Source organism: Heloderma suspectum, chromosome 1, assembly GCF_057233095.1.
Source record: "Heloderma suspectum isolate Gila_16-S chromosome 1, 16-S_ref, whole genome shotgun sequence".
Classification (NCBI taxonomy): Eukaryota; Metazoa; Chordata; class Lepidosauria; order Squamata; family Helodermatidae; genus Heloderma; species Heloderma suspectum.
In genome coordinates, this window is record NC_139458.1 from 187,084,318 (window position 1) to 187,096,193 (window position 11,876).

The 11,876-nt window shown below is 45.2% G+C and overlaps 1 protein-coding gene across 1 annotated transcript in view; it reads right to left on the bottom strand.

The window, feature by feature from the left end:
* Positions 1 to 11,331, bottom strand: part of SLC25A12 (solute carrier family 25 member 12) — an 82,173-nt gene extending 70,842 nt beyond the window's left edge. Inside the window, exons 1-2 of the mRNA XM_084812762.1 lie at positions 11,060 to 11,331; positions 8,912 to 8,965 (exon numbers count right to left, since the gene is read on the bottom strand). Of these exons, the coding sequence (XP_084668888.1) occupies positions 8,912 to 8,965; positions 11,060 to 11,071 (66 nt within the window). The 5' untranslated portion in view covers positions 11,072 to 11,331. The remainder of the gene's footprint in view (positions 1 to 8,911; positions 8,966 to 11,059) is intronic.
* Positions 11,332 to 11,876: the final 545 nt, after the last annotated feature.

An 11,876-nucleotide genomic window follows, 5' to 3' on the forward strand; every position in this document is an offset into this window, starting at 1 on the left:
CTGGTTGCACACCACCTAATTCCCAAAACTACCCTCGCTGGGCACAGGTTGTCTTCTTGTCCAAACCCAATGGGAGTGGGTGGTGGGGTGCCTTACAAGCCGCTCTGCTACCCTAGAGCAAGCCATGGATTCCAGGTGGTTTGTAAGCTGCCCCGCCACCCACCCTCACCGGGTTCGGACAACACAACTACCCGTGCCTGTGAGGGTAACTGTGGAAATTAGGTGGTGCACAACCAGGGCAGGAAAATAAGCCACCATGGCTTATCTCCCCTCCCTGACTGTGCAAACCTGGTCAGTGCCTATTTGCTCATTGGCTCTGCCTGGCAAGCAAGGGCGTGGCAGCAGTGATGAGGAAGAGGAGGAAGAGCAGTAGCAGCTTGTGACAATAGCGGTGAGAAACAGACTCACTGGGGGGGCACTGAGGGTACCTTGCACAAGGGCCGTCCAAAACCTAAAGCCAGTGCTGTCCCAAACTAACCACTTAAGGGAACTGTTAGAATGCCTCACTAGGCTGAAGACGCTGGATGTTCCCACCCGTCCGGGAAGGAGGCAGTTGGCATGCACAAAGTAAGGGGTGGGTGAGAGATGTTTTGTAGGAGGAGAGTGTGTGTGATTAAGTGGAGACAGAGAGGATACCTAAAAAAGCTTGGAATTCTTTTTTCAGATCACCTGCGTTTTGTTTATAGTTCTATTGTTTTTATTGTTACTGTTTGTTATTGGGCAGCCTATTCATATCGATAATAAATAGAATAATAAATGTTGTGCCTATACACAACTCTTTATAAAGTCAATGGTAGAGCTGAGGCCCTTATTTGTTTATTTATATCCATCCCGCCCATCCTCACAAAACACTCAGGACAGCTTTAATGTATGTAACTCTGAAGGCCTAACAAGAAATCATTTTTAATAGTCATATTAAAAGGTATTGATTTCCCCTGAAGTGTTCCAGAACTTGTCACAGGAATTCCCACCACAAAACGCATGCAACCCACTTCACATCAACCTTACTACCTAACCGGACATATAGTAGGCATAAAGTGTCACATATGATAAGACACGTCATGGGAACAGAGGAAAGGGCATAAATATCGTGTTCCACATCAAAAAGTAAGTACATGAACTCCATTGCACTTAATGATCTTCACCTTCACTTGACTCCATTTCCAAGGGTAGCCAAATTTAGGCAGGAATGCACACCCTTTAGGCATAGCAGTACTGCATAATCCAAAGAGCACAAGAGAACTGACCCATGAAACTGCTGTTATACCCACAGTATTTCAGCACAAGGTGCTTTAGGTTTTGACATAAGGGGTTATGTTGCAAGAAATGATAAGCCATGGAAAGATGGGCATTGCTTAACTTAAGCACTTGGAGTAAGGTTAATATACTTAAGAGCGCAATCCTATGTGGATTGCCGGAAGCCTCCAAATTTCACCTCCACACTCCAGCTGCCCTGCATTTCTTCTAGACAGGCGATTTCGCCCATCTAGCAGCAGCAACTTGGAGAGGGAGGGAAGGAGGTTGGAGCGGCCATAGGATATTTTGTACTGCCACAGCTGCCCCAGTCTCTTCTCCTCCCCCAGGAATGCCCCCTTTTCCCCATCACCACACTCTGTTTTCCGAGTGCGGAGAGGTACCTGGCACGGTTTTCTCTTCGTTGGCTACAAGGGGGAGGGGAGCGTCGTTTCCTGGCTCCAAGGTCAGTGCTCCCGAAGTCAGAGCCCAAGTGATTTATGTATTACATAATATTCCTTTATATATTCCTCAAACATATTTTCAAAAAACTTATGTAGTATTTCAGAAGTTTATTGGGAGTGGGGGTTCCGCTCCATTTTTCATTGAAGAAGATGCAGTTGTAATTTAAAGAGGGAGGATATAATTTTCCAGATCTTATTTTATATTACAAGGCTTATTTGTTAACCCATACTAATGATCGGAAAACAAACTTTCCTTTAATACTCCTCCACGGGCTGCTTTATAGTCAAATTACTTGGTACCTCTTTCTGGCCGGCTTGCATTAGGGTCTAGGTATATTAAAAAGAAAGAAATGGCTCCACCAACAATCGTAGTAGCAAAAGAGACTTGGAATGCAATGGCTCACCAACTGCAACTTCATTCATATTCTCATGCTAAGCTAACCTTATGGGAGAATCCAGTTTTCAAAATAGAGACACTTTTAAACTACATCCCTGCTATACGAAGATTAGCAGATGGACAGCAAAAGTGGATACTGAGAGCCTTTACAGATGCAAAGAGTCTTAAGGTGCAATCCTATGCATGGCTAAGCAGAAAAACATCCTACAACTCCCAGCATTCCCCCGCCAGCCAGTTTTTTCTGTCTGAACATGCATAAGATTGCACCGTTATGCTCCAAGCTTAGAAGAAAAAACACCCACCAGCTATCACTGCCTTGTTGTGGCGAAGGGGCTTGCGTAACTCAGTGAAGCCATAAGCTATGCCATGCAAGGCCACCCAAGATGGACAGGTCATGGTGGATAGTTCTGACAAAATGTGGTCCACTGGAGAAGGAAATGGCAACCCACTCCAGTATTCTTGCCAAGAAAACCCCATGGAACGTATCACAAGGCTAAAAGATATGACGCCGGAAGATGAGCCCCTCAGGTCGGAAGGTGTCCAATATACTAATGGGGAAGAGCAGAGGGAATTTCCAAGTAGCGCCAGAAAGAGTGAAGCGGCTGGGCCAAAGCCGAAAGGACACTCAGCTGTGGATGTGTCTGGTGGTGAAAAGAAAATCCGATGCTGTAAAGAACAATATTGTTTAGGAACCTGGAATGTAAGATCAATGAATCAAGGTAAGCTGGAGGTGGTCAAACATGAGATGGCAAGATTGAACATCGACATCTTGGGAATCAGCGAACTAAAATGGACAGGCATGGGCGAATTTAATTCAGGTGACCATCATATCTACTACTGTGGGCAAGAATCCCTGAGAAGAAATGGAGTAGCACTCATAGTCAACCAAAGGGTGGGAAAAGCAGTACTGGGGTACAATCTTAAAAACGATAGAATGATCTCAGTACGAATCCAAGGCAAACCATTCAGCATCACAGTAATTCAAGTCTATGCCCCAACCACTGATGCCGAAGAAGCTGAGGTTGATCGGTTCTATGAGGACCTACAACACCTTTTAGAACTAACACCAAAAAAAGATGTCCTCTTCATCATAGGGGATTGGAATGCTAAAGTAGGAGGTCAAGAAATAACTGGGATAACAGGCAGGCATGGCCTTGGTGTACAAAATGAAGCAGGACAAAAGCTAATAGAGTTTTGCCAAGAGAACATGCTGATCATAGCAAACACTCTTTTCCAACAGCACAAGAGATGACTCTACACATGGACATCACCAGATGGTCAATATTGAAATCAGATGGATTATGTCCTTTGCAGCCAAAGATGGAGAAGCTGTATACAGTCAGTAAAAACAAGACCTGGAGCTGACTGTGGCTCAGATCATGAGCTGCTTCTTGCAAAATTTCGGCTTAAATTGAAGAACGTCGGGAAAACCACTAAACCATTTAGGTATGACCTAAATCATATCCCTTATGAATACACAGTGGAGGTGAGGAATAGATTTCAGGGATTAGACCTGATAGACAGAGTGCCTGAGGAGCTATGGACGGAGGTCCGTAACATTGTTCAGGAGGCAGCAACGAAATCCATCCCAAAGAAAAAGAAGTGCAAGAAAGCCAAGTGGCTGTCTGATGAAGCTTTACAAGTAGCTGACGAAAGGGAAGCGAAAAGCAAGGGAGAAAGGGGAAGATATATCCAACTGAATGCAGATTTCCAGAGAATAGCAAGGAGAGACAAGAAGGCCTTCTTAAATGAACAATGCAAAGAAATCGAGGAAAACAACAGAATGGGAAAGACTAGAAATCTCTTGAAGAAAATTGGAGATCTCAAGGGAACGTTTTGTGCAAAGACGGGCATGATAAAGGACAAAGAAGGCAGGGACCTCACAGAAGCAGATGAGATTAAGAAGAGGTGGAAAGAATACACAGAAGAACTATACAGGAAAGATCTGAATGTCCCCAATAGCCATGATAGTGCGGTCACTGAACTTGAGCTGGACATCCTAGAGACTGAAGTCAAGTGGGCCTTAGGAAGCATTAGTAACAACAAAGCTAGCGGAGATGACAGTATTCCAGCTGAGCTATTTAAAATCCTAAAAGATGATGCTGTTAAAGTGCTGCACTCAATATGCCAACAAATTTGGAACACTCAACAATGGCCGCAAGACTGGAAAAGGTCAGTTTACATTCCAATTCCAAAGAAGGGCAACGTCAAAGAGTGTTCAAACTACCGCACAATTGCGCTCATTTCACATGCCAGCAAGGTGATGCTCAAAATCCTACAAGCTAGGCTTCAGCAGTATGCGAACCGAGAACTACCAGAAGTACAAGTGCGGTTTTCAAGAGGCAGAGGTACTAGAGATCAAATCGTCAACTTTCGCTGGATCATGGAGAAAGCAAGAGAATTCCAGAAAAACGTCTATTTCTGCTTCATTGACTACGCTAAAGCCTTTGATTGTGTGGATCACAACAAACTGTGGCAAATTCTGAAAGAGACGGGAGTACCAGACCACCTTACCTGTCTCCTGAGAAACCTGTATGAGGGTCAAGAAGCAACAGTAAGAACCAGACATGGAACAACCGAGTGGTTCAAAATTGGGAAAGGGGTACGACAAGGCTGCATAATGTCGCCCTGCTTATTTAACTTATTTGCAGAGTACATCATGAGAAACGCCAGGTTGGATGAATCAGAGGTCGGAATTAAGATTGCTGGGAGAATTATCAACAACCTCCGATATGCAGACGATACCACCCTAATGGCAGAAAGTGAAGAGAATCTAAAGAGCCTCTTGTTGAGGGTGAAAGAGGAGAGTGCAAAAGCTGGTTTGAAACTCAACATTCAAAAAACGAGGATCATGGCATCTGGCCCCATCACTTCCTGGCATATAGAAGGGGAAGAAATGGAAGCAGTGACAGATTTTACTTTCTTGGGCTCCAAGATCACCGCAGATGGTGACTGTAGCCATGAAATTAAAAGATGCTTGCTCCTTGGGAGGAAAGCTATGGCAAACCTAGACAACATAGTAAGAAGCAGAGACATCACCTTGCTGACAAAGGTCCGTCTAATCAAAGCTATGGTTTTCCCAGTAGTAATGTATGGCTGTGAGAGCTGGGCTATAAGGAAGGCTGAGCGCTGAAGAATTGATGCTTTCGAACTGTGGTACTGGAGAAGACTGTTATGAGTCCCCTGGACTGCAAGGAGGCCAAATCAGTCCATCCTAAAGGAAATCAACCCTGACTGCTCATTGGAAGGACAGATACTGAAGCTGAAGCTCAAATATTTTGGCCACCTAATGCGAAGAGAAAACTCTCTGGAAAAGACCCTGATGCTGAGAAAGATTGAAGGCAAAAGGAGAAGGGGATGGCAGAGGATGAGATGGCTAGATAGCATCACTGATGCTATGAATATGAACTCGAGCACACTCCGGGAGAGAACGCAGGACAGGAAGGCCTGGCGTGCTATGGTCCATGGGGTCACGAAGAGTCGGACACGACTGAACGACTGAACAACAACAACAACAAGCTATCACACAATGGACTGAAGATCTTACTGCCCTTGCTATGTTTGAGTGTATCTCCTACAACCATCAAAGTCATACAGATGCTTATTTAGATATATAGACTGCTTATATTAACATGTACATTAAAAGTGGAAGTGTTAATCCATTTCCCCCCACCCTAGGTTTTCTCTTTTTCTTTCCCCTATATCCATGGGGATGTTAATGATTACTGTATGTTGATAGGTTTCATGATGTTAATTTCTTCCCTTCTTTTTTATTTTTGGGGGTTGTTTGTTGTTGTTATCATTGTAATCATTGCAAATAAAATGATTTAAAAACACACACAAAGTTGCTGCCGACAACATGCAAACTTGCACATCTTGCCAAGAAATGCAAACTTGCACATCTTGCCAAGAAATGCAAACTTGCACATCCTGCCAAGTGACGAACAATTCTATAAACACACACACACACACACACATTAAGATTATGATCCAGCCTAAATTAAAAACTCATGGTAACATAGGAAGCTGCCTTAATACTAAGTTAGACCAAGCGGAAGAGGCGGATGCACTGCAGGCAGTACACCCACTCTCTCCTGCTCGAGCATGACAACCCACCAGTTTTTAAACTGTCGTTTAAAAACGGGTTGTCGTTCCGTGTGAAGAGGGCCTATAACTCGCTCAGTTTCAGTAGGAGAGTTAAACATGTTCTTTAATCCCTCCTAGTGTAATGCGTAGGCTTAAAAGTGCATAACTTTGGCTGGATTGTGCCTGAATAAGAAAGGCAATAAAATACACCTTTGACATTCTGATCTTTCAGATATAAGAATCTAGATTAGCATTGTCTGAAACTTGTATTTGCAAACATGCTCTTTCATGGATAGAAGTGCTCCTTCTGTTTGTAGAAGGGTTACTGCTGCTGGAAACAGGAGTAATTATTTTCACCAATTCCCCTTTCTCACTGCAGCTCCTTGCACCACCTCCTGCACTATCCCAGAAGTTTCCCTGATTCTGCAGAGCAAATTTGGGAGAAGCACAGGAGGCTATAGGGGAATCAACAAGAATAACATCCCCCTCTTTCCACCCGTAGGAACACCCCATGAGCGAAGTTCTTCTATTTATAATATAATAAAGATAATTAGTGATCTACTATTATTCTTATATTTTCACATTCAGTGTTTGGGTTCAACTGTTTTTTCCCAGGCAGGGAAGAGTAATCTTCTGGTAACAAAATGCTTTTAAAAAAAATCAGTCTTTTTTAAAATGCAAACAATTAGTACATTATTTATTGAAATATTTTTATTTAGGCTTTTCTGTCCAAAAGGGATCCTAAGGTGATATACAACTTTAAAAATAATCCCATCTCAGAATAGTCAAATCAGAAACAGAGCAAACCATCTTTAAAACATCCAAAAAGCAGAATAAAACTATTACACCCCCATCAATAGCCAGCTTAAACAGTCTTTACAGACCACCTAAAGTTAGATCAAGATGGGGCCAATCTTTTGGAAGGGAATGGTGTCACAGAAGAGTCCCTGTCTTGTGTCCCCACCAACCCAGCCTCTCTTGGTGGTGGGACATGTATCAGGGCCTTGGATTGAAAATAATGGGCAGGTTCATATGGGAGGAGCCAGTCTTTCATATATCCTGGCTCCAAACGGTTTAGGGCTTTATAGGTAAGAAACAGAACTTGGAACTGGGTGCAGGTACAAACTGGGAGCCCACATAGTGGGTGTGATATGGCCTACAAACTGCACACCAGAAAGTAATCAAGCTGCTGCATTTTGCACTATAGTTTCCAAACACTGTTCAAAAGCAGCCCCATACAGAGTGCACTGCAGTAATCCAAACATGAGAAATGTTTACTCAAGTCTTGTTTTAACATTAGGCACCATATGTATTACGCATCATTTTGCAAAGTTAAAACTTCAGACTAAGTGGGAGTTGCAGAAGACTCCATTACTGCTACCTCCAAATACTACCTCCCGCATGTGTTCCACAGCAATTGGTACTGAAAGGCATACTGCCTCTGATACTGGAGATAATATACAGCCATCAGGACTAGCAGCCATTGATAGCCTTACCCTGCGTAATGTTTAAGCCCTTTTAAAGCCATCCAAGTTGGTGGCCAAGTTGGGAGAACAATTTGGAGGTGGAGTGGGCAGAGAAAAGAGGAAGGCAAGAAAGCGCAAGCAAGCCTTCCCAACATAGATGCAAGACTCACAAGTTGGCTGCAGCCAGAGCTCTCTCTATTTGTGGCCCTCCTTATTCTTCGTGGGAATGTCTGTGGCTCCCCAGGACTGCCAACCGTTGAGGCAGAGATGAGAGAACGTTACGTCTCTTCTCCCTCATTCAGGGCCATGAGGTGGGACTGGTGCCTTCTTTTCCAGCCTGCTGTATCCTGCCAGCCATGCTATGCAGGCTACCTGCATCTGAGACTCCATCAGGGGTGTGAGTGGATGGAAACATAAAAGCCTTGTGCGGAGCTACCAGAAGAAGAACAGAGATGGGGGGTAGGGGAGAGACACAGAAACAACCACAAAAAAAACAACTGAAGAAAAAGGTGTGTGCGAATCAGATCTGGGGCACAGAGAAACCTGTGGGGTGCGGAAACAAAGAGGGGTGACAATAAGATGCAGTGAATATGGTTGAAGCGCAGAAGAAAAAAATAAGAGAACAACAGAGACAGGGGTGCAGTGGAGGTAAGAGTATGCTATAGGATGCAAAGAGAAAATGGGAGGAAATTTAAAAGATGATGCTGGCTTAAAAAACGTAGCAAAAATGTTTTCCCATGTCAATATAGTGATGCAACCCACCTGAGTTAATCAAATCATGGCCCCCAGATTATTTTTACCTACGCAGTTCCGGGTAAAATGTGACATGTCCCTCTGAAATTTCTTAGTGCTACAGAAAACACTTCCTTGATCTATCCATCTGCACACTAACTGGAAAAGAAAGGTAGGTAGATAGCCTTGTTGGCTGCTCTCAAGCAGTCCTAATCCCTAATTGGCACTCACAGTATCAAGCTGCGCATGGTAAACAATTAAAGCTCTTTCTGTATGAGCCTTTGTAGAAATGTTTGCACCACTTTTCCATCATACCACCAGAAGGCAAGAAATGACAACAGCTAAAAATATAGAATGCTGGACAGCATCAAACACTATCTCTCATTCCACGTATCTGATGAAATGGGCTCTGGTCCATGAAAGCTTATAATAAATCTGTTAGTCTTCAAGGTGCCACAAAGACTCTTTGTGATTTCTGCTGAGACAGACCCATACGGCTATCCCACTGGAAAACATCAAGCAGACCTGCTTACCTGCAAAAATATGTTGCGTAGCTCATTTGGATCTGCTCTTTTGGTTGTTTGAACCTATAAAGCCAAGAGGGAAAAAGAAAAGAGAGTTAATGCTTCACTTGTCAGGTTACTTATCTACCCAGTAGGGAAACCTCACACTTCAATCTACGCTGATAAGAGTAGTAAATATCAAGTCTCTTATCTAAATGATAAAGTGAGTACCAGACATTCAGACACGTTTGTATTGCTTCATTTTAAACAACTGAGATGCTCATGGCATCTGTCAAACTCAGGTAGGACTGCTGGGAAAAAAGAAACAGAGAAGAATAATGAAGAGAAGTTGCAAATGTAAAAGTGTCCCAACCAGAAGACAGTTGCGTTCTCGGACAAAGAAGTCATAGTAAACCACAAACAAGAGTGAGGACATATTGTGGATGCCAGGAAGTACAAGTAGGAATCTGCAAATAAAGTAACCTCCACCCACCCACCCCGCACACACACTGCCTCCAGAACATGATCAGGTAGCCACTGCAATTTAGCATGTGCAATGGAATATAATGTGTTATTTTCCCTGCGGTTTTCTAGGTGAATTCCAACACTCTCCTAGAGACCCACAAAAGGACCTCTCATCAAGACTGTCAGTTGTCTTGACCTCTAGCAAATCTCAGGTGGGAAAGCCTATTTAACACACTTCATACTTCAATGGTCTTATCTCTCCCAATTAAAAGTACCTTTCCTCATGTCACCCCCCCCTCTTTAAAACCGCTTATATTCCACATTCCATACCAAGAATGGGCAACTTGTGGCCCTCCAGATGTGTTGGCCTACAACTCCCATCAGCCCTAGCTGAAAGACAATCAAAGCATATGAAACTTGGGTACATGCTAGACAAAGAGCATACTCCACCTTGAACACTCACTCCTACATTAAGGGCACAATCTTTATGCATGTTTATACAGAAAAAAAGTCCTACAACTCCCAGCATGCCCCAGCCAGCATCCCTAGTTGGGGCATACTGGAGGTTGTAGGACATTTTTTTTCTGTCTAAACATGCATAGGATTGCACCCTAAGTTGGAAGGTCCACTTATTCCTCACCCAGGAAGTGCAACAGAACAAGTTATTATGTGGGCTGCCCTACAATAGATCAACTTTCATTTTCTCTCTCTCTCTCAACGACACCAGGGGCCTCCAAGGCCCTGACCCTCCTCTCTCAATCTACCCCTGGGCCTAAGCTGCTAATAAGGGCAATATGCTTTTTTGTGGGGGGGGGGCGCTTTAACTACATACATAAGAGTGCATTTGTGCACTCTACAGCTAATTACTCCAGAATAATCACCACCCCAGCATTCCATAGATCACTTACTGTGGCTTGCCCTATCCATGCACACACACTAGAAGCCTTTCACCACCATGTCTGCGAGCACGACAGGATAATTAAAGAGTCTTATGGAATAGCTAATTAAGGGTGAACTCTCTGTTGAACTCCTGAAGAGGCAAAACTCTTTGGGTGTGCGCAGCTTGTTTTTATCTTAGGAAGGCATGGTGGGGCAGGGATGAAAAATACATGCACTCCCTCTTCAGTATCACTTGCCTCGGATTCGACTTTTCCCTTACTTTCATTTATTACGTACCTCACCAGATATCCCGCTTCAACTAAGCTGAAGTACCTAACACCTCATATTTATAGCTAGCAAGGCAGGTTACAACTCACAACCCGCATTTCACCTGAGCATATTGGGGAAGGCAAACAGGATGGCTAAACAAGCCCGCAAGCCCTGTGAAGTGGGCTCGAGCGTGTGCTTCTCGGGCGCGCCCTCCACCAGACCTCTGCCGCCTCGTTCTCCGCAGGCTCCATTTGCTTGACCATTTACCCTTCCCCGGTCCCCCCCTTCCCGCTAGGGGCGCCTTTGCGTCCACTCCTCCACAAACGCACGCAGCCGCCCCTCCGAACTCTTGCCTCCCCGCTGTCCCTCGCAGCGGGCCGCCGCCGGGGGTCGAAGCCAGCCCAGCAGCGGCAGGACGGAGCTGCGGGTTCTCCGCCTCCTCCCACCCCCTCTCCCGCTCCCTGCAGCCGCCCAGGACAGCGTGGCCCGGTCGCTGGAAGAGCCGCCCGCGCAAACCGGCTTCTTATGCAACAAGCTGAGAAGGGGAAGAGAAAGGAGAGTCACCTTGACCGCCATGCTGAGCTCGGGGAAGCGGATGGAGGAGGAGGAGAAGGTGGAGCCTCTCAGCAGCTCTGTCAGCCGGCGGGTGCGCTGCCGCAGCAATACCAACTCGCCCCGTCTGCCCTGCCCGCGCCCGGCCCTATGTTAATGAGGATCCCCGGCCAAATTCGGAGTTTGTCCCACCGCGACCTCGCTTGCCGGCGCGCCGTTGCCAGGCCGGGCTCGATTCTCGAAGGCCGCGGCGGCGCGAAAGGGTGTACGCCCCGCCGCGTTCTGACGAGCCGCCCGCGGCGTCATAGAGGGCCCCTGCCGGCCTGCCTATCGCCGCCTTGTAGCGGCTAAACAAGGAATTCTGTCCCCAAAGAGCTCTTCTTCTCCCCCAGCCTGCTTTTGACAGCTTGATTTATTCTGAATTCGCAGTTTCTTCCTCCTGTTTTTTGTACCACCGAGCCTGAGGAAAAGTTTTGGAGCCTAAGGACACATCATATTTGACCCTCTGCCCCCTTGGGCTTGCTTGACCATAGGACGGCACAACTTGTGGCCCAAGAACCTGAATTCTTTTGGAACAGCCAAAACAGACATTACTTTAAATCTGTATCTAGAAGTTACATCTTTTAAAAAAATTTTACTCTCAGCTTCTAACAGGAGGTCAAACAAGGGTCTCCTCTCCAGCCAAATGAGAGCAGCTAGTCAAGTTTTAATTGTTGTGAACTGCCCAGAGAGCCTTAGCTGTTGGGCAGTATATAAATGTAATAAATAAATAATCTCGCCAGAAAATCAGTAGCAGTACACTGGAAAAGGTGTAGCTCAATACCACAAA